The 25,164-nt window shown below is 36.4% G+C and overlaps 10 protein-coding genes and 1 non-coding gene across 11 annotated transcripts; 4 read left to right on the top strand and 7 right to left on the bottom strand.

The window, feature by feature from the left end:
• Positions 1-23: 23 nt before the first annotated feature.
• DFA_07444 (uncharacterized protein) lies at positions 24-6,681 on the top strand (the record flags this gene model as incomplete). Its single annotated transcript, XM_004367247.1, has 7 exons — positions 24-398; positions 1,236-1,751; positions 2,498-4,121; positions 4,245-4,523; positions 4,806-6,238; positions 6,496-6,584; positions 6,672-6,681. 7 exons carry the CDS (start codon positions 24-26, stop codon positions 6,679-6,681), a joined length of 4,326 nt encoding a protein of 1,441 aa, XP_004367304.1.
• Positions 733-804, top strand: DFA_07445. Its single transcript has one exon. It is a non-coding gene; the product is annotated as a tRNA-Glu (tRNA).
• A 52-nt stretch (positions 6,682-6,733) lies between the features above and the next one.
• Positions 6,734-7,549, bottom strand: ddiA (ribonuclease T2; the record flags this gene model as incomplete). The annotated part of the gene is made up of 2 exons (XM_004367246.1): positions 6,734-7,359; positions 7,477-7,549. The coding sequence occupies 2 exons, from the start codon at positions 7,547-7,549 to the stop codon at positions 6,734-6,736; spliced, it is 699 nt and encodes a 232-aa protein (XP_004367303.1).
• A 406-nt stretch (positions 7,550-7,955) lies between these two features.
• Positions 7,956-9,644, bottom strand: DFA_07442 (uncharacterized protein; the record flags this gene model as incomplete). The annotated part of the gene is made up of 2 exons (XM_004367245.1): positions 7,956-9,486; positions 9,625-9,644. The coding sequence occupies 2 exons, from the start codon at positions 9,642-9,644 to the stop codon at positions 7,956-7,958; spliced, it is 1,551 nt and encodes a 516-aa protein (XP_004367302.1).
• An 82-nt stretch (positions 9,645-9,726) lies between these two features.
• On the top strand, positions 9,727-11,500 carry CYP525A1 (cytochrome P450 family protein; the record flags this gene model as incomplete). Its single annotated transcript, XM_004367244.1, has 4 exons — positions 9,727-9,771; positions 9,845-10,696; positions 10,780-11,195; positions 11,491-11,500. The coding sequence occupies 4 exons, from the start codon at positions 9,727-9,729 to the stop codon at positions 11,498-11,500; spliced, it is 1,323 nt and encodes a 440-aa protein (XP_004367301.1).
• Positions 11,501-11,554: 54 nt separating this feature from the next.
• vatH (vacuolar ATP synthase subunit H) lies at positions 11,555-13,785 on the bottom strand (the record flags this gene model as incomplete). Its single annotated transcript, XM_004367243.1, has 8 exons — positions 11,555-11,918; positions 12,004-12,161; positions 12,224-12,431; positions 12,508-12,826; positions 12,912-13,014; positions 13,137-13,334; positions 13,504-13,583; positions 13,734-13,785. The coding sequence occupies 8 exons, from the start codon at positions 13,783-13,785 to the stop codon at positions 11,555-11,557; spliced, it is 1,482 nt and encodes a 493-aa protein (XP_004367300.1).
• A 375-nt stretch (positions 13,786-14,160) lies between these two features.
• On the bottom strand, positions 14,161-15,969 carry DFA_07439 (uncharacterized protein; the record flags this gene model as incomplete). Its single annotated transcript, XM_004367242.1, has 1 exon — positions 14,161-15,969. One exon carries the CDS (start codon positions 15,967-15,969, stop codon positions 14,161-14,163), a length of 1,809 nt encoding a protein of 602 aa, XP_004367299.1.
• A 66-nt stretch (positions 15,970-16,035) lies between these two features.
• On the bottom strand, positions 16,036-16,702 carry DFA_07438 (uncharacterized protein; the record flags this gene model as incomplete). The annotated part of the gene is given in 3 exon segments (XM_004367241.1): positions 16,036-16,622; positions 16,650-16,675; positions 16,695-16,702. 3 exon segments carry the CDS (start codon positions 16,700-16,702, stop codon positions 16,036-16,038), a joined length of 621 nt encoding a protein of 206 aa, XP_004367298.1.
• A 1,082-nt stretch (positions 16,703-17,784) lies between these two features.
• Positions 17,785-19,206, top strand: chid1 (chitinase domain-containing protein 1; the record flags this gene model as incomplete). The annotated part of the gene is made up of 4 exons (XM_004367240.1): positions 17,785-18,359; positions 18,440-18,578; positions 18,647-19,102; positions 19,177-19,206. 4 exons carry the CDS (start codon positions 17,785-17,787, stop codon positions 19,204-19,206), a joined length of 1,200 nt encoding a protein of 399 aa, XP_004367297.1.
• A 479-nt stretch (positions 19,207-19,685) lies between these two features.
• Positions 19,686-21,398, bottom strand: DFA_07436 (uncharacterized protein; the record flags this gene model as incomplete). Its single annotated transcript, XM_004367239.1, has 1 exon — positions 19,686-21,398. The coding sequence occupies one exon, from the start codon at positions 21,396-21,398 to the stop codon at positions 19,686-19,688; it is 1,713 nt and encodes a 570-aa protein (XP_004367296.1).
• A 611-nt stretch (positions 21,399-22,009) lies between these two features.
• Positions 22,010-24,326, bottom strand: DFA_07435 (uncharacterized protein; the record flags this gene model as incomplete). Its single annotated transcript, XM_004367238.1, has 3 exons — positions 22,010-23,537; positions 23,610-23,979; positions 24,071-24,326. The coding sequence occupies 3 exons, from the start codon at positions 24,324-24,326 to the stop codon at positions 22,010-22,012; spliced, it is 2,154 nt and encodes a 717-aa protein (XP_004367295.1).
• Positions 24,327-25,164: the final 838 nt, after the last annotated feature.

Raw genomic sequence — 25,164 nt, 5'->3', positions numbered from 1 at the left:
CGTCCATTAGTTTAAATTCTCGGATGTTTTTGGCAAATGTAGACGTGTCGTCGGCAAACTGGAGTAGCTTTACCCAGTTGAGGTGGACAAGAGGCGGTGGCTTTCTCTGTTTGGTTCCAAAAGCTGGCGGTGGGAGCATAGAGAGAGAGACTGGTGGCTTTGCAGTTGTGGTATCGATTGGCAAACCTTGTATGCGGCCGTCATTGATGATGCTTCTCGCCAGTGGCTCGGCGATGAGGGCAAATAGCGTCGGTGATATTGGATCACCTTGCTTTGTGCCTCTGACGGTGTGGAATGGTTCAGACTGCCAGTCTCCTACTCGTACACGGACTGAAGAGTCTGCTAGCATGGACATAACAGCGTTGACTATCAGTGGTGGAGCACCCATCTTGGTCAAGGTTCGTTGGATGGCAGGGTGGGAGACAGAATCAAATGCCTTGGAAAAGTCGTAGAGAGTGGTGATGGCCTCTTTGTTGTCCTTGTTTGTCTCGAGTGCTTGCTTCATGACGATCAGATTGTCGTGGATCAGACGTCCTGGGACAAAGCCCGTTTGGTAGGGGCTGATGACCTTTGGAAGGACTGCCAGTAGCCGGTTGTTGATAACTTTAGAGTAAATCTTGTAATCCACGTTCAGCAGTGTGATTGGTCGGCGGTTGCCGATGTCGCTTTCCATTTTTCATAACATGCCCGATAAATCGGGCCAAAGGTGACCAAAAAACACAACAAGTCAATTCCTTTGTGGTGTAGTCGGTAACACTTTAGTCTTTCACACTGACACCCCGGGTTCGATTCCCGGCAAGGGAGATACTTTTTTGGCCTTATCATCCTTTGTTAGGATTTTTTTTTTTGGGCCCTATAAGAAGGAATGAAGGAAGGCGTGGTACGCTGCATGCCTTTGGTGTCACTGCGAGAGTGTCAGAGAACAAGGTTCACCCTGCATTCCGAAAATACATAAAATATGAAAAACACAAATAAATAGAAGTCGCGACGAGCTTGGTGGATCATTCTTGTTTCCCCAATTCGTGTAGCTAGTTATAATTGTATATCTATCGTGTAGAGTCTTGTTCAGTCTAGTTTATTGTATCTTGTCAGTTATCTAGTTATCTTGTTTATCATCATTGTCATTATTAGCAGTAGATATTATATACACCATACACAATATTACATTGGTAGCTTTTGTCTATCGGTCAATTGCTCGTTCATTCATCACATCATCGTTTCCTTTTTATATATAGTTGTTTATTGTTGTCATTGTCATGTCAGGTTTCTCAGCAGAACAGAAAGAGTCACTCCAAAAGGAGTTTGTTGCACTACAGTCGGTCATGAGTGCAACACAACAAGCTAAGTTCGATGAGCTACACGCTGTTATTAACCGTCTCGTTGCCCAAGCCTCAGCACCTTCACCGGTTATAGCACCAGCGCCTGTTCCTGGTAAGCGTCTCAAATTAGGTGCTCCTCCTCCGTTCAACGGTGATGCCTCTTCCATGCGCCAATGGATCGCTGCCGTCGAAAACCAGTTCAACTATTACAAAACGCCGAACGACGAGAGGATCCCGTTCGCCAGATCTTTCTTGACAGGCCCTGCCTCGTCTTGGTTCATCTCAGTCGAGGCATCCATAAATTCTTGGGATGCGTTCAAGTCGGCTCTCAAGAACAGATTCTCCCCAGTCAACGCCGCCGATGTGGCGCGTGCCAAGCTATGGAAATTATCTCAAGATAAACTCAGCATACAAGAGTACACTAGCACGTTTGTAGAACTAGTTTCGAACTGCCCATCCATGTCGGAGGACGACCGTATCGACCGGTACCTCCATGGTCTCTCGACTGGTGTCAGGTCTATTTTCAATTTGCTCGGTGGTGAGTTCCGCCCAAAAACCTTTGACGACACCATCTCCGTTTGTTGCCGCATCGCCTCTGACCAACACCACTACGGTCAGAATGTCGCCCCACCTTCCACGGTCGTTCCCATGGACATCTCGGCCATCTCGTTGTCTGGCCCCATGACTCCAGCCATCCACGATTATTGTAAGACACATCGACTGTGCTTCTTCTGCCGCTCGTCTGACAAGCACACTGCAATCGATTGCCCTCGTAAGTCAAAGAAAAAGAACCCATCGAATTTAAACTAGTGTCGTCCCCTGCTCCCTTTGTTGGGACGATCTCTCGATCAATAAAATGTATGTACGTCGATACATCCTTTTCATTATTTGATTCACCCTCTCTCATTGACAGCGGAGCAGCTGTCAATGTCATTTCCCCATCTATTTTAGGCCTCTACAACATTCCATATTCCAAGTCACTCATTCCCATCATGCTAGCTGATGGCTCCCACACCCATGTCAACGGTTCCATCTCGTTGGACATTAGCGTAATGGGACGTAGCGTCAACATGCCCTTTCTGATCTTGGAATCACCACACAAGATTATACTGGGCATGCCGTGGTTGCTGGCCACCAATCCATCTATCGATTGGACGGCTGGCACTTTGTCTTTCAAGGACCCGGCCACGGTCGCCACCCTCGCTGTACCGGTGCCACCTGTCACTTGCGCCCAGGCTGGATCTCGCCCTATATCGGTTACCTTACTTGACCACCCTATTGTTCACACCACCACTTCACCCTCTGCACATGTTACTCCTTATATCCCTCCACCCGTTTCACCTGTTGCACCATCTATACATGTTACTCCTTCTATCTCTCCACCCGCTTCACCTATTGCACCATCTATTGTTTCTCCTGTTTCACCACCCATTGTTTCAACTGTTATTCCGCCTATTGTCTTGTCTGTCACACCACCTGTTACCTCGCCTATCATCCCCTCGTCGCCACTCGCACCACCCGTTCCACCCCCCATTCATGTCGTCGTCCAATCCGTCATTCCCGAATTGTCGGTCTCGGCCATTCAACGCCTCTTTGTGGACGACGATGTCGATGAATTCTTTATCGTCAAACTGTATCCCTCCCCTTCTTCCAACTCTGGCCTGGCCCACGTCGCCAGCGTCTCGTCGGCAAACCCTCGGTTCGCCAAACTCCTCGCCGACTACCAAGACGTTTTGGTAGACGCTTTACCAAACTACCTCGCTGACCACCGCTTGCACGACATGGAGATCGTCGAGGTGGATGGTGCCAAGCCAGTCTATCGCCGCAATAATCACCTCTCATCGGAAGAGAATAACGTCATGTTCACCACTGTCGAGAAGGGTCTCGCATCTGGTCGGATCGCCCCGAGCAAGAGCCCGTACAACTCGGCTGTCCTCTTTGTTCGAAAGAAGGACGGCACTCTCCGTATGTGCGTGGATTTCCGCGCGCTAAACAAGCAGACGGTGGCCGACCGTTTCCCGTTACCAAGAATCGACCAACTGATCGAGAAGATCGCAAAGGCCAAGATCTTTTCAAAGATCGACCTAAAGGACGGCTTCAATCAGATTCGTATTAAGGATGAGCATACCCACAAAACAGCATTTAGTACTCCGTCTGGTCACTACGAGTACACTGTCATTCCTTTCGGGCTACGTAATGCTCCGTCCGCCTTTGTTCGTGCCATCAACGCGGCATTCGCTGACATTCTCGACACTTTTGTAATTATTTATATCGACGATATTCTTATCTTCTCAGAGAATGAAAACGACCACTACGAACACATCAAGCAAGTTCTCGACCGACTACGTTCTAACAAATTGTTCGCCAACAAAGCAAAGTCATCGTTTCTAGTGAAGGAGGTAGAGTTCCTCGGTCACCTTATCACTCCTGGGTACATCCGTCCCCTTGCAGATAAACTTGCCGCGGTCAAGGACTGGCCGACACCGTCTACCGTCACAGAACTACAAAGCTTCCTCGGGTTGTGTAATTACTACCGTAATTTTATCGACCACTTTGCCGACCACGCGGCCCCGTTGTACGATGCCACCACGAAAAAGACGTTATCATGGAGCGACTCGCTGTCAGCCGCGTTTGGCAAGATCAAGTCGTTGCTTTGTGAGTGCACGTCCCTCTTCATTCCAGATATGGACGGCCCGTTCACCGTCACCACTGATGCGTCTGACTTTGGGATCGGTGCTGTCCTCGAACAAGATGGTAGACCTGTAGCGTTTGAATCGCGCAAAATGACTAAAGCAGAGAGAGGTATGTCCACGCGTGACAAGGAGGCTTTGGCGGTATACCACTCATTCAAAAAGTGGCGCCATTACCTTGTGGGCAAGGACTTTATCCTTTTCTCTGATCACACTGCTATCAGTCGAATTGAAGACGCTGTTGGTACCGATGACAAGGTTGGTCGTTGGGCCCGGTTCATAGGTGAGTTTAGATATACATTCAAGCATAAGCCTGGTAAGCTCAATGTTGTGGCGGATGCTCTCTCGCGTCGCCCCGACTACAAAGAGGCGATATCATCACCGATAGTTGATCCACACTTTAACGATCGTATCAAGAAAGGATACAAATCAGACTTATTTTATTCAGATATTATTAATGGCAAAAGCCGTCTCCATTTTCATGTTTCTACAAACAAATTAGTTTATTTCACAGGTAACGATCATCGCAGGTTGTGCATTCCAAACGACCCGGATCTGAGAAAAGATATCATTCAAGCGGCTCACAATACTGGTCACCTCGGCGTCGACAAGACTTATTGGCACCTCTCTCAGTCGGTTTACTGGCGTGGTATCTACGAGGACTGCAAGGAGTACGTGATTGCCTGTCAGTCTTGCCAGCGCAACAAGTCGCCGACGAGTGGTGCGTTGGGCAAACTTCACCCTCTGCCAATCCCACATCGCCCTTTCCACACTGTCACACTTGACTTCATGGTAGATCTCCCACCAGCAAGAGGCACCGGCCATAATGCATTACTGACAATTGTTGACAAGTTCTCTAAATTCGTAGTCTACATCCCTACTTTCGTCAACGCAACGGCAGAAGATACCGCCGTATTATTCTACGACCAATTCTATCTTCGCTATGGTCTGCCTTTGAATATAGTATCTGACAGGGATGCTAAATTTACTTCCAACTTTTGGGAAGCTCTATTTAAACTACTTGGTTCCAAACTATCATTCTCGTCCTCCTTTCACCCTCAAACTGACGGGCAGTCAGAGAGGATGAATCGGGTGACGAATGAAATGATGAGATCACACGTCAACTACAAGATGGACAATTGGGTAGAATTGTTACCTACTCTTGCTTTTACATACAATACCACCATCCACTCCTCTTCCAACCATTCCCCTGCCCACCTCATTCATGGTTTTGAGCTTATTAACCCCCTTCGCTTACTTTCTTCTAGTGACATCGACTCTGACACACCAGCCGTCAACGACTTTATCGATAACCGTATCATGTCTTGGAGACATGCCACTCAATGTCTCGCCGAAGCCCAATCCAGCCAAAAGGAATACCATGACCGTGGTAAAGTTCAAGAGTCTCTCAACGTCGGTGATATGGTTCTACTAAACAGAAAGAATATCACTCTTGCCGCCGACTCGCGTCGACACAGTTGGAAATGGTACAACAAGTGGATAGGTCCATTCAAGATTATCAGTGTCATAACCAACCACAACGATGAGAAGTCAGCGTACAAGCTCGAGTTGCCCGATACTATGGCCATCCACCCTGTTTTCCATTCCTCTTTGTTGAAACCGTTCCACCACTCATCCCGTTTCAGCGACACCACGTATCAAGTATCCATCCCTACCTCTGGTCTCATCGAGGAACATCTCATAGAGGCCATTGTCGATTTCAGGTTGCATTACAACAAACCACAATATCTCGTAAAGTGGACCGGTCTCGACAACTACAACAACCGCTGGTCTACTAGAGATCAAATACCGACACACATACTCGACGAGTTTGAACAGCTAAACCCTGAGCATGCGATGCACAACAGCACCAACAAGAAGAGTCCAACCGACGACTCTACAACCGACATACTTTCAAACGACACCACTTTAAACCTTTACTCTACACCGAATGGTCACGTCGACTCTTCCGACTCCAACGTCACGGTTAACCTTGTTCCCTCTGTATTCAATACTACACAATCTCCAGTCATCACCGAGGCTCCAGACGCCACACCCAACCCCGTTCTTTCCAAACCATTGCCACCATCCATCCTGCTCCGGAGAATTCTCCAAAAACCAGTCTCTCCTTCCGCCACTGCTAAACCACCTTCTCCTGCCCCATCCATCACGGCCAAGGCTCACTCTCCCTCGCTAGCCAATACTCCAGCTTCGGGGAAGGACTTTAAAGTAGATAATAATATAAGAAGGAATGAAGGAAGGCGTGGTACGCTGCATGCCTTTGGTGTCACTGCGAGAGTGTCAGAGAACAAGGTTCACCCTGCATTCCGAAAATACATAAAATATGAAAAACACAAATAAATAGAAGTCGCGACGAGCTTGGTGGATCATTCTTGTTTCCCCAATTCGTGTAGCTAGTTATAATTGTATATCTATCGTGTAGAGTCTTGTTCAGTCTAGTTTATTGTATCTTGTCAGTTATCTAGTTATCTTGTTTATCATCATTGTCATTATTAGCAGTAGATATTATATACACCATACACAATATTACAGGCCCCCTCTATTTGCTATCAAGGTTTGAATGGTTTTGATCAAAACCACACCTCACAAACTAGGTTTGTCCTTTTTTTTTTTTACCTCTTTTTCCCAATCCAATTTCTAGTACTGCTTGAATTTTTAAAATAAAGTGTAGTTGGTTGGTTTAATTTATTTATATATTTAAATTTATTTATGAAGAGTACTTGGCCAATAAGCAGAAGAAGATTGACAAGTGAAACCCTTTGCAGGAGGGCAATCAATTAAATTCAAATCCTTGTCCATACAAAGGGCGACCTGTGAGATATTTTCCTTGTAGCATTGGACGAGTGGTTTGGCATTGAAAGAATGTTGAATGGCATCGCTAAACGATTGAATGTTGACTGGTTGGGTATCGCTTGGATAGATATTGGACTCTTCAAGAGCCAAAGTGATATTATGATTGTATAGAGTCTTGATGGAAGCAGCAAAGTAGTCGTATTGGTCAGTGATGGGACCGACAACAGAGCAAGTGCCATGTTTGGTCCATTCATGATCCCAAAAATCATTATTATTTAGTGCAAAGAGTGATGGCCAATCCTGATCCAATTCAACGAGTATATCTTGAATAGCACTCGATGAATACGATGCACCTTTACAAAATGATGGATAAGTTCCATTGTTATTATTGGGCCATAACCCATGAATAGTAAATGCTGAACGAATTTTTGAAGGTAAACATTTTTGTCCTTGTGTACAATATGAATAAATCCATTGTGTCACAAATAAATAGAAATCAAATTCTCCTGGTTCTGCTTTTCTCTTTGATCCTTTTCCTTAAAATAAGAATAATAAATATCGTATAGTTTAGTTATCAACTTTTTGATTTGATTAAAACTTCTTCTTCTTCTTCTTCTTCTTCTTCTTCTTCTTCTTCTTCTTCTTCTTCTTACCATGATGAGAACCACAACAATTTGATGCTAGTAATAATACAACTATAAATAATGTTAATAATTTAAATTTCATTATTTATATTTATATATATATATATCTATGTTTCTGTGTGTGTGATGTTGATAATAGTAATAAAAAAAAAAGATATTGATTTGTTTTGTGTGTTTTGTTTTTAAACTAAAATTAATGCTCAGTTTAAACACTGTTTTTCAAAAAAATCGAAATTTCCTTTTGTATGCAAAGATTGTTGTTTGACCAGTAAACTTGAAATCAAATTTAGAAAGTTCTCGTTGAAAGTCGTGTAATAAATTGAAATTAAATAAATAAATGAAATAATATTTTTGAATTTATAAAGGATTACAATTGTTGTTTGTTTGGTTGTTTGTTTGTTGACGAATACAAAACATATATTGTTTTTTTTTTATCTCTAATCCAAACACCATCTAGTTCTATTTCTTTTTCTTTTTCTTTTTTATTTTTAATATTTATTATTTCTAATAATACTCCATTCTTCAAGGATATCATTAAAAGTCATTTCAAAATTATTACAAGGTTGAGATAGTTTGCCTTGAGAGTTTTTGATATCAAAAAAGTAGGGTATCATGAAATAGATTTCGTAGAGGTAGTGGTGGCTTGCAATTGCGTCAAACAATGGTTGAGCGAGTTCGTGGGCGATAGAAATGACACTTGGTTGCGACTCTATACCATAGACAATGAGTGTCCTGAGGCGATGACTATTTTGGACAACGTGCGTGACGGTTGGGATGATATTGATAAAAAAGGACGAGTAAAAGATTATCGTAAGGCTATTGAGATTGGGACATTGACAAGACAAGCCTTCCAATAGATCCTGACTAAACTCGTGATAAAAGCCAAGACATATACTCGTGATATTGGAATGGAATAGAATCTTGGGTGGAACAGACACTGGAAACGATATTTCAAATGACGTGACATGATTTGCCGTTTCTAAAAGTTGTCGAACCAACCCATCGTCATATTCCAGACTAGTATTGAATAGGTCGGTAATGATACAACCACGATTCTTGTCATGGTTTCGTACAATGGTGGATTCCAAAAGAGCTCTCTTGTTCTTTTCATTGGTAATGGTGACACCTAGATCCGACAATGATCGGTACCGAGACAATAGATTGAAAGGGAATACTGCGTTGGGATGAGTACCATAGAAATTAAAGTGAACAATACCCTCTGGTAGATTGGAAAACAACTCTCCAAAGTGATCAGACTCTAGTGGTTTGTTGATTCGAAGGTTGAGATTGGTAATGGTAGGTGTACGTTGGAGAAATAAAACGAGTTGAGATAGATAGGTTTGATCGTAAATCTCGACATCTAAATCTACCAAATTTCTCGTGATTGGTTCAAATAGTTGATTGTAAGTTGTCACAATAGAGTGGTCTGACAATGACATACCAGATATTGAAAGCGAGTGTAGGTTGATTGGTATATTATACATATTGGTCAATTGTACCAATTCTTGAAAGTATTTCATATGTTCCAAATATTGTACCTTATCAATCTCTATATGTAATGATCTAATAGATTGATAAAATCTAATTATCCATTGTTTATATTGATCAATATTATCTGTATGATTATTATTTTGATCCAATTTTAACAAATCAAAACCATTTATACAATGATAACTTGAATTATTTTGTTGTTGTTGTTGTTGTTGACCATTAATAGATTCATCACCAAGAATATTTAAAATAGATGGTCTTGGTTGTCTTGAACGATGATAAGTATCCAAACAAGTAATACCTTTTAAAACACAAAAAGGGTTGGTTGTATGATCATAGTAGTCTTTTAACGAGTAACCATGTAATGGAGTAAACCTTCTAATAGTAACACTATTTGATACTCTATCACTGACAGATTCAAACCATGTCTTTGATACCAATGATAATGTACTAAACGAGTTATAATCCAAACATAATCCTATAATCTGTCTTTGTATAATCAATGGTATTTGACTAAATTGTAATAACCTAAAGAATGAATATTAGTATAACTAGTATATTCATTATCTATATCTATCTATCTCTTATACAATACATTTATCTAGTCTATCTCATATATGATTCTTTATATAATTTAAATAAAATGAAGCTAATACCCAAATTTACAACCAATTTTCTATCGACATGTTGCTCATTGTGAAAACGGTTTTAAAAATGAATCAAATGATTTTATTTATATACCTCACAACCAATCACATCAATCAAGCAATGATTCTAGAGATATTATTTGGTATTATCATTTGGTTAACATTTGTAAGTTAGTAAAGAAGAAGAAGAAGATTAATATCTTTGACTCTATGTTTAACATTCATTATCTTCTTTTTAGATTTATTTTAAATCATCTCTATTTGGTGGTAAAAATAATGATTATAAAGTACCAAATGGACCATCATTTATAGTTTGGTTTATAAACTATTTATATAATTATTATTATCCTTCTTCTTCTTCTTCTACTTCTACTTCTATTTCTTCATCTTCTTCTTATTCTTCATCATTCTCAGAACAATCAAGTGAAAGAACAATATTAAAATGGTTTAGAGATTATAATCAAGATAGTTATAGTTCATCATTTTTTGGTAGAGCAATGATCTTTACAAAGAATGCAGAGATTTGTAAGAGTGTATTGACTGCTCCTGTTGGTGATTATGAGAAACCACCTGATAGTTCGGGTGTTTTGATACGATTGGCTAGGAATAGTATTCTAATGACTGAAGGAAAGCAATGGCAAAAACAAAGAGATATTATTGCCTGTGCATTCTCAAATACAAAAGTTCGATCAATGGAATCTACAATGCAATCATTTACTCTTGAAACTATTCATACATTAAAACAAAAAGAAGGAAAAGAAGGTCAAAAAATGACAATAGATATACATCAATTAATGACAACTTTAACATTTGATATTATTGGTATTCTGTCAATCGGTCAAAAGTTTAGTGATCATGGTACAACTTCAACAAACTTTCATTTTATACTTGATGAAATGATTAGACCCATTAGAAGATTATCTTCTTATATTCCTCTACCAAGTGATAAAGCTTTAAATCTTTCAATCAAACAATTAGAATTAATTATTCAAAATGAAATTGATAAATCAAATAATAATAATAATAATAATAATCAAGATACTTTATTAAATTATTTATTAAATCATCCTTCAAATTTAAATAATCAAGAGGTAAGAGAGAGAAAGAATAAGAAAAAAGATGTCCTTCCTTTTTATTAATTAATTTATTTTTTCTTCTCTCTCTCTCTCTTTAGATAATGTCAAATATAATGACATTTCTTTTAGCAGGTCATGAAACATCAGCTAATTTATTAACATTTACATTATATTTGTTATCAGTTCATCAAGAAATTCAAAATGATTTATTTAATTCAATCAATAATAATAATAATAATAACGATAATGATTTATTGGAATGGGTAATTTTAGAAACATTAAGATTATTCCCACCTGCACCAATGATTGGTAGAACTGTTATGAATGATGGTACTGTATTACCTGGAGATTGGAAACTAAGAAAAGATAGTTTAATTTTAATTTCAGTCTATGCTCTACATCGAAATGAAAAAGTTTATCCATCTCCCAACCAATTTAATCCATATCGTTGGAAAACTTTAAATCAATCAACTTTAAATTCAAATTTTATTCCTTTTAGTTCTGGTTCAAGAATGTAAATAGAAAATAGAATATGATAATAGATAGATAAATATATACTAATTACTTTTACTTTTCAGATGTATTGGACAAAAATTTTCAATGATTGAATCAAAAATTATAATTGGATCAATTATTAAACATTTTAATTTAACTTTTGATGACAAGTTGAATCAACCATTTGAAATTTATCAAAGAGCAACTCTAACACCAAAAAATAAAATTAATTTATCTTTTGTTTCTAGATAACCTCTACAAACTTGTTTTGTTTTATTTTTTTTTAATAGATGTTTTTATTTATTTATTTATAGTTATTATTAAATTGTTTTATGTTGTTTTTGTTTTTAAAACGTCGTTTTTTTTTTTTATGATTCCTTATTTAGCAGATAAATATTCCCAATTGTTGATCATCATCTTTTGGAGAGCAAAGAGAGCATGTTTCTTGACTTCTTCGTTGGTGTTGGCCATCAATGACATAATGTCTGGCTTGATTTGGAGTTGTTCGACAATGTGCTTACCACGTGGGTGATGGATTACAAATTCACCAAGATCGTGACAGGCAACAGAGAGGTGAAGTGGGTTGGAGGACTTTTGGAGAATGAGGTGGAGGAATTTGAGAACATTAAAGTTATTCTCTTCAAATTTAGAGGCATTGTCCTTCCAGAATTGTTCAGACTTGTGAACTGGTGTCCATTCCAATTCATTTGATAATACTTCAGCTTTATATTTATCAAATGAACTAAAAAAAAAAATAGAAAAGGAAAATAGAAAAGAAAGGAATAAGTTTAATGTTTTGTTGCAAGCGTTTTATCTACTTGACATACCTCATGATTGCAATATCTTCAGAGAGACCAGTTGATAAATCAGTCAAATCAGTGACAATATCTTCATCACCCCATTTCTTGTTGCTTAAAAAGTTTAACATACGAATGAATCCACATTCAATCATTTCTTCATTATTGTTACCCTTGCCCATCAAATTCTATAAAATTAAAAATATTAATATATGTTTGTTTTTCTTTTTTTTTTTTTTTTCTATTTTACCTTTAATGTAGCAATTGATAATCTAACAATCTTATCCTTTTGGATTTGTTTGATAATAGTAACCAATTTACCAACAACACCCTTACCGGAAAGAGAGGTGGCAACAGATGAATTGTAAGAGAATAACCATAATACATAGAGAGTTTCATAAAGAAGTGTAAGGTTTGGAGTTGGAGCAGCAACTTGTTGAGCCAAAATATTAATTAACCTAAAGATAGAGAGAAAGAGAGAATAACATATTAGTTAACCTATTTAAGGATTATTATTATTTTTAAAAGACTTACAAATCTTGACCTTGCAAGTTATGGAAAATAACTCTGTGTTCTTCTCTGGTGAGGAGTGGTTGAAGAGCAATGAGACCAACTTCAACTTCTGGAGCATTGTTCTTACGGAGCAATGGGAGAATCCAGTTGAACAAATATTCGATATCCTTTTGTTGTGGAGTTCCTGCACTCATAATGTTACCAAGAATGACACCAGTGAGGAGGTTAATATAGGCGTTGTTGTCTTCACGTGACAAAAGTCTAAAGAATGTAGAGTATGGGTATGATGGATCATCATCCTTTTTCAACTTGGCAAAGAATTGAAGTGATTTTGGTTCGACTATGTAAGAATGAAAAAAATAAACAAATATTAGTATATATATCCACTATCGATCATTGTACGTTTATCTATATCCAACACATACTATGAATGATTTCATTAATCAAAGTAAGTAAATATTGAATGATTTCATAGTTGGCATTCATATGAATAAAGTTGACAAAGAAATGAGTAAGTTTTTCACCATTCTATAAAATGATAAGATAGATAGATAGTAGATGGTTGTAGATGAATAAGAGGTGTATGATATACGATTAGTATGTTATCCACATTTGCTTTCTTTCTTCTTTTCTTTCATTGATGAACATACGGCCAAGAACTTTTCACGCTTTTCAGCTTCTGGCTTCTTATCGTACTTTGTAATGAGATCACACTCTTGTTCAGACATGCCATTAGAGTTGAAGAAAGCATTCCATGGTACTTGACGAGCAAGAACCTTTTCACGGAAAGCGGCTTCGGCAGCCTTTACTCCATTGGATGTATCTGCTAATTCATCGAATCTCATTTTCTATAAAGTATATATAATATGTATATTTGATTAATCATCTATTCCATCCCTGTGTTTGTTATATATCTCTGCTATCTGTTATTGTTTCCTGTCGTTGTTGAATTCGCACGTTTCATTCATTCCATCCCATCCCATCCCATTCATTCATTCCATCTATTCATCTATTCACCGTACAATGAATGAAACGATCATTCATTATGATCTGTGATTGATCATCATCATTCATCTCTGTCTTTGTTTTTACCTTACCTATATATATATATATTATTCTAATAAGTACTACTGTTACTGTTATATAAAAATGTTATTATACAATGATATACTATAGTATTAGGGGTAAATATATATAAATATAAAAAGACCTCTCTTCTCTCTATTTGATAGCACAACAAGCAATACCCCCACCCTCTTCACGACACCAAGATTTTTCATCAAGAAAATTCTTTGTCATGAAAAAAATTTGGTCTCCACCAGGCAGCGCCCTCCAAAAACCCCAGTCGATTCGCCTTCCCAACAACACAAAAACAGACACAGATAAAAGACGAAACCGAAAGACAAAGGATATTATTGTTATACTCTATATATATTGATCGATTTATTTTTTAAAAGTGATTCTTTTTCTTTTGATTCATAATCTCTTTTGTTGTTGTTGGGTTGTTGGTTGTTATTGTTGGCCTCTCTGTATTGTTTTTTTTCATTCTTTTCTCTCTCTCTATCCTTTTTTTCGATATATATATAAATGTTATGAATTAGGGATTATATTTAAATATTATATTGTTATTTTTGATTATTATTATTATTATTTTTGAAATTATTATTATTATTATTATTTGTTGTCTCTTTCTCTTTCTCTATTTTCTCTATTTTCTCTATTTTCTCTATTTTCTCTTTCTCTTTCTCGATCTCTATCTCTTTCTCTTGGAGTTGTAATGATTAGATTTTGAATGTTTGGAGTGATAAGAGGAGGAAGGATGGTACTTAGGTTACGAGGTGATGGGATGGGTGGTGGCGATGGTGATGGGGATGGACATGGTGATCCACTACTTCCATTGCTTCCAGTAGATGCCATAAGTGTATGTCTGGGTGATATGTTGGTCATGTAATTATGTTTTCTGGGAGAGTTGACAATTTGATTTCTGGGAGAGTTGATAGAGTGGTTTCGAGGAGAGTTTAGACCGCCTGGAGATCCAGATGCCAAACGAGGCGAATATACGACTGGACCATTTGGTGGTGATGGTGGTAGAGGGAGGTTGGAAAGTGGTGGTGGAAGTACTGGATGATAGGGATGATAAAAGTAATGATGATGGTGATGTACCTCACTTCCATTGGCTCCTCCTACTCCACTTCCTCCTTGTTGCCTTGGTGATGGTGATGGTGATCTAGACTTGTTATTATTGTTATTATCTAAATTACCAATACCAACAAGTGTAGGGTGACCAACAATTGAAATTGATTCTTTCTTTTTCATTTCTTTATCATCCATTATGATATTTGGTATATTCGGTTGGGTTGTTGGTGGTGGTGGAGTTGTTAATTTAAATTCTGGAATTATATTTGAGGATGATGATGATGATGATACATTGTTTGAGGATGAGGAAGATGAAGATGAAGATGAAGAAGAAGTGGAAGAAGATGAAGTTGTGAGTATAGGTGATAAAGTTGATGATGCCGATGGCAAAGATGAAGAAGAAGTATTTGCCGATGATGAAGTTGAAGAAGATAATAAAGAACTTAGAGAAGAATTTGAAGTTGATGGAGATACAGTGTTGGGGGTGGTAGCTGTGGTAGTTGAAGAGGATGGAGTCGTAGTAGTTGTAGTAGTAGTAGTCGCAGGATTATTGGTAGATGAGCTATTATTATTATTATTATTATTATTATTATTATTATTATTATTATTATTATTGTTATTATTATTATTATTAGTTTCTTTGCCATTTGCCTTTTGTTCTTTTAAAATTTTTTGAAGTAGAGATAGTTGATGTTGATTTTGAACGGTTTGGATGAAATATTGGTCTTGGTATTTTTGTTGTTGTTTCTGGATGGCAAGATGAGCTCCAATGATTTGTTGTTGTCGTAGGTTCTCTTGGATCTGTCTTTTAATCTCTTCCTGTTTGTGTTTGTGTAGCTTGACCTGCTCCATCATCCGACTCTTATCTTCGGACGAGTAGATCTGTCCGCGGTCAGATCCATCAAGAGTATCATCCATCTCAAAATCCTCGTCATCCTCCATCTCATCCTCATCGTCTTCAGTGATAAGTTCATCGTCATCACTATTATTACTATTTGTGTTTGTAGTACTATTTGTAGTGCTTCCACTGCTCCCACTACTTCCATTATGAATATTATTATTGTCCAATAATTTAAATATTTTGCTTTGGTTCTTTTGTCCTCCTGAGTGATTCATCATCATCATATGACCTCCACCATGATGTCCATTCATATAAATATTATTATTATTGTGTTGTTGTTGGTTGTGATGTTGTTGATGTTGGTTGTTTTGTACAATTGATTTTATATCGAGGTTATCCCAAAGCAATTGGAATGCCTTTCGGGATAGTTGTTCGTGCATTGATGAATAACATAATTCTCCCGATGGAAGAACTAAAAGTGAAAAATAGAATCTTGAATCAATCATTGTTATACTTGTTGTATTGTCGGCTAGAATAGGTCAATCAAATAGTTAATACATGTTTATATATATTTATCTTTCTATTTCAATATTTGACATACGATAAAGAATAGAAATTACATCAGGATGTTCATTTGGGAATATGGATTTAAAGGATTCTTTGTCTAGCTTTAATTGTACGGCTGTACAGCTACCCATTCTCTTTTCGATAAGGGAGGCATTGTGAATATTATATACAAATTGTTTGGGTACTAGAGTGTACTGGTTTCCATTACTCTTGTCCTTGACAAGAAACATGTAAACATTTTGAGATGACTGTTGTTGTTGTTTGCCATTTGGTTGCTGTTGTTGTGGTTGTTGAAATAATGAAGGCAAACATTTGACTTGTAAACCAATCAAATTACCCGCTTCTAAAAAGTCTATATTATTGTTGGTGTTGTTTGATGGATGATGGTCATCTTTACTATTATTATTATTATTATTATTATTGTTATTGTTATTATTATTATTGTACCTGTCAGGTGTAGAGTTGATGCGATACGATTGATTACTCATCATATACTCCATTTTTGTTGTATTTTTATTTTTATTATTATTACTATTTTTTAAATATAATACTTGTTCAAAGTCAGCTATATTGAACTCTCTAAACTCAACTACTATTATATTATATTATTGTATTTTACTATTATTACTATTACTATTACTATTACTAATGTTATTTTATATACGTTAACATTTATATTTATTATATATTATATATACTACAAAGTTTGTTGTTTATATGATGGTTGTTGTGAAAGGCGAGGAAAGTGTAATTAACTCTCTCTTTCTTTCTTTCTCTTTCTTTCTCTTTCTGTCTCTCTGTTTCTTTGGTATTACTCGCGCGTGTTTGGGGATGGGTGTTATTCGTTTATTTAAATCATCAATGAAACACTGACCTCCATAATAATCTGATGTGTTGGTGGTGGGGAGAGGAAAGTGATGGTTTAAACAATAGCAACAACTAACTAAAAGTGAAACAAATCAAGTACTAAGAGCTCTAGGCTATCAAGGTTGGGTTGCGAGGAGACAACTTTAGTGTCTCGTGTCCTTAAACAATTATAAATTATTTAATGGTAGAGGGAGACGCCAAGCAAGCAGCAGACACCACTAGCTAGTAAAAGATGGTGATGATGCGGATTGAGAACGAATGAATAGGAGGAAAGGCTTGATGGTTGAGAATCAGTAGCAGAGAAAGTGTTCGTTTGGCTGTACCAACAGCTGATTGGTCAGTTGATAGGATCTCACGACGAGACATGCGAGCCATGCCAAAGCCCCCTCCCTCTGCTGTCAGTCCTTGGTGCCTCTGTCAAAAATTTGAAAAAAAATCAACAATGGCCACACTCGCTGTCAGTATCTGACGTTGTTGTACTTGCCAACCGCTTCTTTTTCAAGATCCTTCAGATCATTTTTCCATTTCAGACGATGTAAGGGTCGTTCTCCTTCTTCCATAGACTGTTGATGGTTCAGTGAAGATGAAAAGGAAAAACGTAACAAAAAGGATAATTTTTGAATTATCTCCGGTTATCTAATTAATTAATTGCTCTATATATATGTATTGTTGGTTATTTATAGAGTGATACGTGGATAATTAATTAAGAGACTAGTCTGTTTATTTTTGATTGAATGGAGTTCGGCCCGATGCTGTAAAAAAAAGGTACCCAAAGAGCACTTTATCATCAGAGGATTTCATCAACTCAATATTTCATTGTCTATAATATTTGTAAAAACAGAAGAGATAAAAGTAAAAGAAGACTAGTAGATAGTAGATAGTAGAGAATGAAATCAATCTCTAAATGGTTTAGTATCATTCTCATTATTGTAATTGTAACATTAAATGTAACATCATCTAAAAAGATTGGTGATAGAAACAAAGATTCACTTGATAGTGTACTTGAAGTAGGTGATGATGGAGATCTAGCAGTAGATTACTCACAACCTTGGAGTACAAAAAAGAATGTTGTCAAGAGAAACTTGGTGCGCGAGAATTTCAGACCATCAAGTATCATCAAGAACTACTTGTCCTATTACGAGGATACGTCAAAACGTTTGTTTGATGGCAATGTACTTGCCTATGTAACACCATGGAACAAGCACGGTTACGAGATTGCTGAACGATTCAAGCACAAGTTTACTCATGTCTCACCCGTTTGGCATCAGATCAAGTGGGATGGTAAAAAGACTCTGATCCAAGGTGACAACAACTATGACAAGAAATGGATCGATAGTATTAGAGATGGATCACAAACCAAAGTAGTCCCAAGATACCAATTTGATGGTCAAAATTGGAATACTGCTCTTGCCAAAGTTGTCCTTGACGATATATTAATTGATCAATTAATTAATGATATAAAGTAAGGAAAAAAGAAGAAGAAGAAGAAGTATACAAATATCCACATCAATTAAAATTTTAATTAATTATTTTATATATTAGGAAAAATGATTATGATGGATTAGTATTAGAAGGAATTGTACCATACTTTAAGATTGATAAGAAACCAAGAAATCAATTTATTGAAAGATTATATAAAAAGATACAATCAATTAAAAAACAATTATTTATTGTTGTTCCTGTAAGCTAGCTATTAAAATCAATCAAATCATCAATTTATAAATTAACCTTTTCTATTTGTTTTTTTAGCCAATTGATAGAGGACAATTATTTACAAATGAAGATTTCCATTCATTGGTATCATTTGTTGATGGATTTTCATTGATGACCTATGATTATGATCCATCACAAGCATCGGTTTCACCATTACCATGGGTTGAACATAATTTAAGGGGAGTATTGGCAGGTGATAGTGGAGACAATGTTCACAAGGTTATGATGGGCATTCCATTCTATGGTTACAGAACAACTTTAAAAGATTCACCTGCTGTTTTGGGTAACGATTACATTGAAATGATCAAAAAGTACAAACCAAAGAGAATCGATTGGAGTAGAACAACCCACGAGCATACCTTTACCTATCAAGACGAAGCATCTGGTAACACTGAACAAAAGGTTACCTATCCCTCCCTACTTTTCATTCAAGAAAGAATTCAATTGGCCAAACAATATCAAGTTTCAATTTCAATTTGGGAAATTGGTCAAGTATGTTAAAAAAATAATAATAATAAGTATTAATAATAAGAAAACTAATTATTTAATCTTTTTTGAAAATTTAGGGATTGGATTATTTCTATGATTTATTATAAGATTTAAAAAAAAAAAAATAGAATAATTATTTTGAATAAACAGATCCCTGGGGGGTTTCTTCTTTGATATTATAGTTTGATTTGTAGGAAGGGAATCTTGAGAACGTTCATAAAGTTTACCATTCAATTGTTTGTTTGAATAAATACATATACAAAATTTATGGGTTATTTTTCCAAAATCATTCCATGTCTTAATTCCTTCATTGTTCTCAAAAAAAAAATAAATGTTCCATGGAACACCCATAAATGATAGTTTCAAGTTAAATAGTGAAGGAATGTATATCGATGAGAGTAGGATGCATTCTCAAGATCCCTTACTACAACTCAAACCAATCAATTATCAAAATGAAAACCCCCTAGGGATCTGTTCTACAATACCTTTTTGTTTTTTTTTTTGCCTCTGAAAATATATATTTTCAAGATAGGCAGATTATTTAATATAAAAGATGATTAGAACATGTATAATATTATTTAATTAATTAATTTACAAATTTGAAAGGAGAAGTAGACAAATTTAAGGATCTATCCTTTTGAGAATAAAAACCAGTAACCAAGTTGAAGTTTTTGTATTGATTTGGAACAGAGAGATAACCAGATTCCTTTTTGGTAAGGGTTGGAGTGAGGCAATTTTCATCAGTCTCTGTGACGTAATGGACAATCTCGAGGGTTTCTGGATGTTGGAATGCAACGGCAAAGTTGTTTGACTTGCCCCATTTGATTCTGTTGCAATTAAACTTGTAGGTGCTAGAGTCACGAGTGATAAAACCACTTGGCAACTGGTCGGCAGATACCCTCTCGACAGAGTTGATGGTGGGAGGCAACATGTTTTTCGTGTTGGCCAAGTAGGTAATGTCATTTGATTCAACGGTACAGTTGGGAATGGGAATACAGACTCCACTAAACTTGTCATAGGCGACAAAACGCAATCTGAATCTTTGTACGTTGGCAGTTCCTTGAGAGGCACGGCTACGACTACGTACGGCCTTGGTCACCTTGATACCCTTGATGCAGGCAGTACCGTCATCCAAAACATTGGCAGTTTGGTTATCAATGTTGTAAGTCTCGCTGCAACTAGAGTGCACCGATGCAATCACAACAATGTGTTGCCATTTGATGGTTGACCCGTCGTCACGAACTAAAGAACCAGACAACTTTAGTTTCCAAGGGTTCATGTTTCCATTCTCTACTGCAACATTGGCAATTGATGTCAGTACCATATTCATTCCAAGCGTTTGGTTAATAAATTGGGATTGAGCATCAGTAGCAGCAGAAGCAGAAGAAGCAACTCTTGCTCTTGGCTTGGCAGGTTGTTTCTTTTGTTGTTGTTGTTTTGGAGAAACAACATTTTTTGGTACACTCTTTGTAGCACTAGCAATGACACGAGGTGATACTGGTACGACAATCTCTGTATCAGATTCTTCACCATCAGAGGAAAATGAAGAAGACGGAGAAAATGAGGGAGAAGAAGAATAGTCAGATCCCACAGGTGACTTTGGTGATGATGGCAATAATTCCATTTGTTGTTGTTGTTGTAGTTGTTGTTGTAATTGTAGTATTTGTTGTTGTAATTGTTGTTGTTGTTGACCAAAAGCAGCAGCAGCAGCAACAGCAGCATGATTGGTATCAACTACTAGAGGATCAAAGACATTTACATCAGCAGCGAGAGTATTTGATTGAGTGTTGGCAGCCAAAAAGTCTATTTGAGAAGCACTCAACAAAGGCATGTTGTCAGAAACTGGGATATAGTCAGATGGAGCAGTCATACTGATTGGGGCAACCATTGGGGACATGGAAGCGACCGATGATGGTGAGGAAGAGTCCCAAGGAGATGACTGGGCTGATGGCGACGACCACGATTCAAGATCCAAAGAAAAGCTAAAGTCAATTGGAGCAAGAGCAGACTCTGGAGCAGAATTTGACATTTGATATTGTTGATAGATATCACACTTTTGTTGTTGTTGTTGAGAAACAGCAAGAGGAAGAAGAGATGAAGTTGATTGATTGTTTCTTAGACTGAAACCACTTTGGTTGTTTGTTGGGTAACAGCCAATGAGAGCTGGATTGCCAATCATATGTGTATAAACATTTTGAATTGGTTGGTGTTGTTGTTGTTCAGGTAGTTGAAATTGTTGTACTTGTTGTTGTACTTGCAATTGTTGACTAGCATCGATATTGTTGTTTAAGTTTAACATTTTTTTAAAAAAAGGAAGAGGAGAATAAGAGATAAGAGATAATGATGATAATGCTAAAGATTGATGTGTTTATTTATTTACAATGTGATGTTATAAATATAAAAAAGCAAAAGTTTGCTGCGCAAAAAATTAATTCCCCAAAAGCAAAGTTCACGGTGCGCAATTTTAATTTTTTGAGTCGAAGAGAGTATCTCCTGATGTGCTTGGGAAATGGATGAGAATTGTTCTGATCTAAAAAGTAGATCGATGGTATAGATCATCTACTACTGAACTTCATCGTACTCTATACAAATAAGATAATTGCAAATACTATAGAGATGTTTAATCCCTTTTACTTTTATTGATCCAGTTGTTTGTGTACAAGAGATAATAAATACACTATAGAACAACAAGTAAATGATTTTAAAGTCTTTTGTTTTTGTTGTTGTTGTTGTTGTTGTTGTTCATTCCTTCTTTTTTAGAAATTCAAGTTGACTTGACATTGTAAGATAAAACAAATGAATAAATAAATAAATAATATTAATAAATAATAAATATATAAATCGATTAACCAACCATATGATTTAATATTTTTAATTTATTTTATTTTAGATTTAGATTTAGATTTAGATTTAATCCCAACTAAAAGCACTTTGTTTTTGTTGTTGAGTCAAGAATGAACCTATACCACCAGACTTTTTAGAAGAAGTGGAAACAGTCGATTTCTTTACAACAAAATTAGATTCTTCCTTTTGTTTTCTAAAAGATGAATAATCATCGTCATCGTCATCATCATCTCTATCCAATCCCATCAAGTTTGATCCCTTGATTTGTGGTTTTGTTTCTTCTTTTTGAGTTGATTGTTGTTTGATTTGTTTTGGTTCATCTCCAAGATTCAAACTAACCTTTCTTTCATTTTCTTGTTCTTTTACAATTTCATCTCTTTGTTGTTTTGGTTTTGTTTGTAATTTTTCTTTTTCTGGTTGTTTTGTTGTTGTTGTTGTTGTTGTTGTTGTTGGTTGTTGTTTCTTTTCCTTTTTATCAATTTCCATTCTATCTTGTTTCTTTTCCTTTTCTTCTATCTTATTATTATTAATATTATTATTAATATTATTATTGTTGTCATCGTTATTACTGTCATTTTGAGAACTAAATTTATATTGGAATACAGGAGATGAGGTAGTTTCCTTTTCATCATCACTATCTGCGAAAGTTGTAATATCATTATTGTCAAATTTGGGAGCTTCTCTTGTTTGTTTTTTGTTGAGAGATATTGATTTCTTTTTGGTTGGGTAGAAATCGGCTGGTTTAGAAGCTCTATCTTCTTCTGGTGCAGTTTCTTCGATATTGTCCTTTTTCTTTCTTTGTAAAAGACTCGATAGAGATGCAGCTGCAAGAGCCTTGGTTGATTTTGATATCTCTGGTGCAACATCCACCTTTTTCAAACTTTGTACACGTTCTCCAAAACTGACTTGTCCTAATCCATTATCATCTTCTTGTACATTTTCTTTGGTTGTCTTTTGTTTTTTAATTGGTTGTTTCTTTTCCTCTACTACTACAGCCTTCTTTGTCAAAGATTCTTTTTTAACAGGTGTTGTTGGTTTCTTCTTCTTTTCCAATGTTGGTTTGTCGTCTTCCTCATCTTGTTGTTTTCTCTTTAATGGTTTATCTTTCTTTGTTTCAACTTGACTGGTTGTCTTTTTAGTTGGTGGTACTGATGATGATGATGATTTCTTGTTTGCATCATCTTGACTTGTCTTTCTAGTTGATGGTGCCTTTTTAGAATCAGAGTCTGTTGATGGTTGTTGTTGTCTAGTTGTTGGTGGTCTCTTTGCCAATGGTTTTCCAGTTGGAGTTGATTTCTTTCTAGAATCTTTTTCATCATTCTTTTTCTTTTTGTCCTTGTCCTCTTGTTCATCACCGTCACTTTCCTCATCTCTAGTCTTTCTCTTTAATTCCATTGATTGTTTCTTTTCCTTGTTGGCATTACGCTTTTGAATTTTCTTTGTCTTGTTGTCTGACAATGGTTTGTTGTCAAGACTGTCTAATCCTGGGAATAAATCCTTTACAAAATCACGATACCCTTCAATCGCAGCAACTGGATTACCAATCAAATTTAATGATCTTAATTTCCCAACTTTTGTTAATATTTGAATATCCCTAAAAATATATAATAAAACAAAAGTTAATAAAACCAACTCAATTAATATTATTATTATAATTCTATCATACTTTATAGTTTTAATACCATTATGTGAAAAGTCAAGAATCTCCAAGTTTGGTAGATCTTTAATCTTTTCATCGATAGATGTTAGTCTATTGTGAGCCATTCTAATTTCCTTTAGTTTGGGGTGTGCGGTGAGATCGGGTATTTGTTTGATGAGGTTGTGTGAGATTGACAACTTGGTCAATGCTTTGAGTGGTTCGATGCCACGTACATTGTCAATTTTGTTGTTTGATAAGACCAGTGTATTTAGATTGGTCAAACCTTCCAAATTCTCAATGACTGTGATTTCATTGTCATTGAGTACCAATGCATTCAAACTATCCATCTTTCCCAATCCTTCAATCTTTTTTAATTTGTTGTATGATATATTTAATACTAAAATAGAATAATAATTATAATAACATAATGAGTATAAGAGCCGACAAGCAATGTATGTATGAATGTATGTATGTACACCTTTACAAACCTTTAAGTTTTGTTAATGTTTTAACATCAAGCATTGAATCGATAGAGTTGTGAGCAGCATTGAGCATTTCCATAGTTGATAGTTTAGATATACCTCCAAGAGAGGTAATCTTGTTGTCGTTGATTGACACCTTTTTGAGTTGTGGACATGCAACTGTTAGATTGATGGAATCGATCTGTTTCTTTGATAGGTCGAGTGTTGTCACTCGTCTACTGTCACCATAGGTTGTTGTTATAAAGCTATCTGTAATCTTCATCTTTGATTCGATTCACAGTACCCCCTAAACTACTGCTGCTATACTACTAAATACACAACAGACACAACTAGTATCAAGTATACTTTCGTTCGTTTTTTTTTTTAAAAACAATAACACCCTTTTTTTTTTGTATGCAATATGAAAGATAACATGTTATCAGGGATTTGCAGATAGTATTATCAGAGATATAGTAATAATAATATATAAAGAGAAAGTACTTTTGTGATGAACACGATAGATGAGAAGGAAATGTGTCACAAGAATTTGACAGAAGAGTATTGATGATTCAGTATCGTACCTAAAAGAGCACAGAGATAGAATCAATAAAATAATAGAATACATTCATACATATTAGTGAACTAGTAGAGAAGGTGGGACGCTGGGAAATACTCAATCATCAAGCGACCAAGTGACAACTGCACACATCATACCAAACACATTGCAAAGAGAGAAAAGTTATAGTGCATTGCTAGTCTCGAGCAAAAGGCGTCAGAGACAAGGTATTTGGCTCGAGTAAAAGATAGGGCTGAGTAACAGTAGTCTGTTTGTCGTGGTTTAATACATATGTAATACAAAGGGATTCTTAATCCTATCTTTTACTCTGAGGCCGGTACCTGAGGGACGATCCCTTCCATCGTTCGTATATTATATAATAGAATGGTTAATCGTTGCAGATCTAAACACAACAACAACAACAACAAACAATACCTTTGAAAACCCACAACTCACACTCTTTACTCACTTTAGATTGAACTAACTATAGTATAATGTAATCGGTCAGTAGGAGGTGGTGGTTAATCATTGTTTTCATCATCACCACCAACACTGCTGAAACAAA

This window comes from Cavenderia fasciculata (genome assembly GCF_000203815.1).
Source record: "Cavenderia fasciculata unplaced genomic scaffold Scf_ET2XIPL01CNAVH-3, whole genome shotgun sequence".
Taxonomy (NCBI): Eukaryota; Evosea; class Eumycetozoa; order Acytosteliales; family Cavenderiaceae; genus Cavenderia; species Cavenderia fasciculata.
Note: the sequence above shows the minus strand (reverse complement) of the source record. Positions and strands in the feature narration are given on the sequence as shown.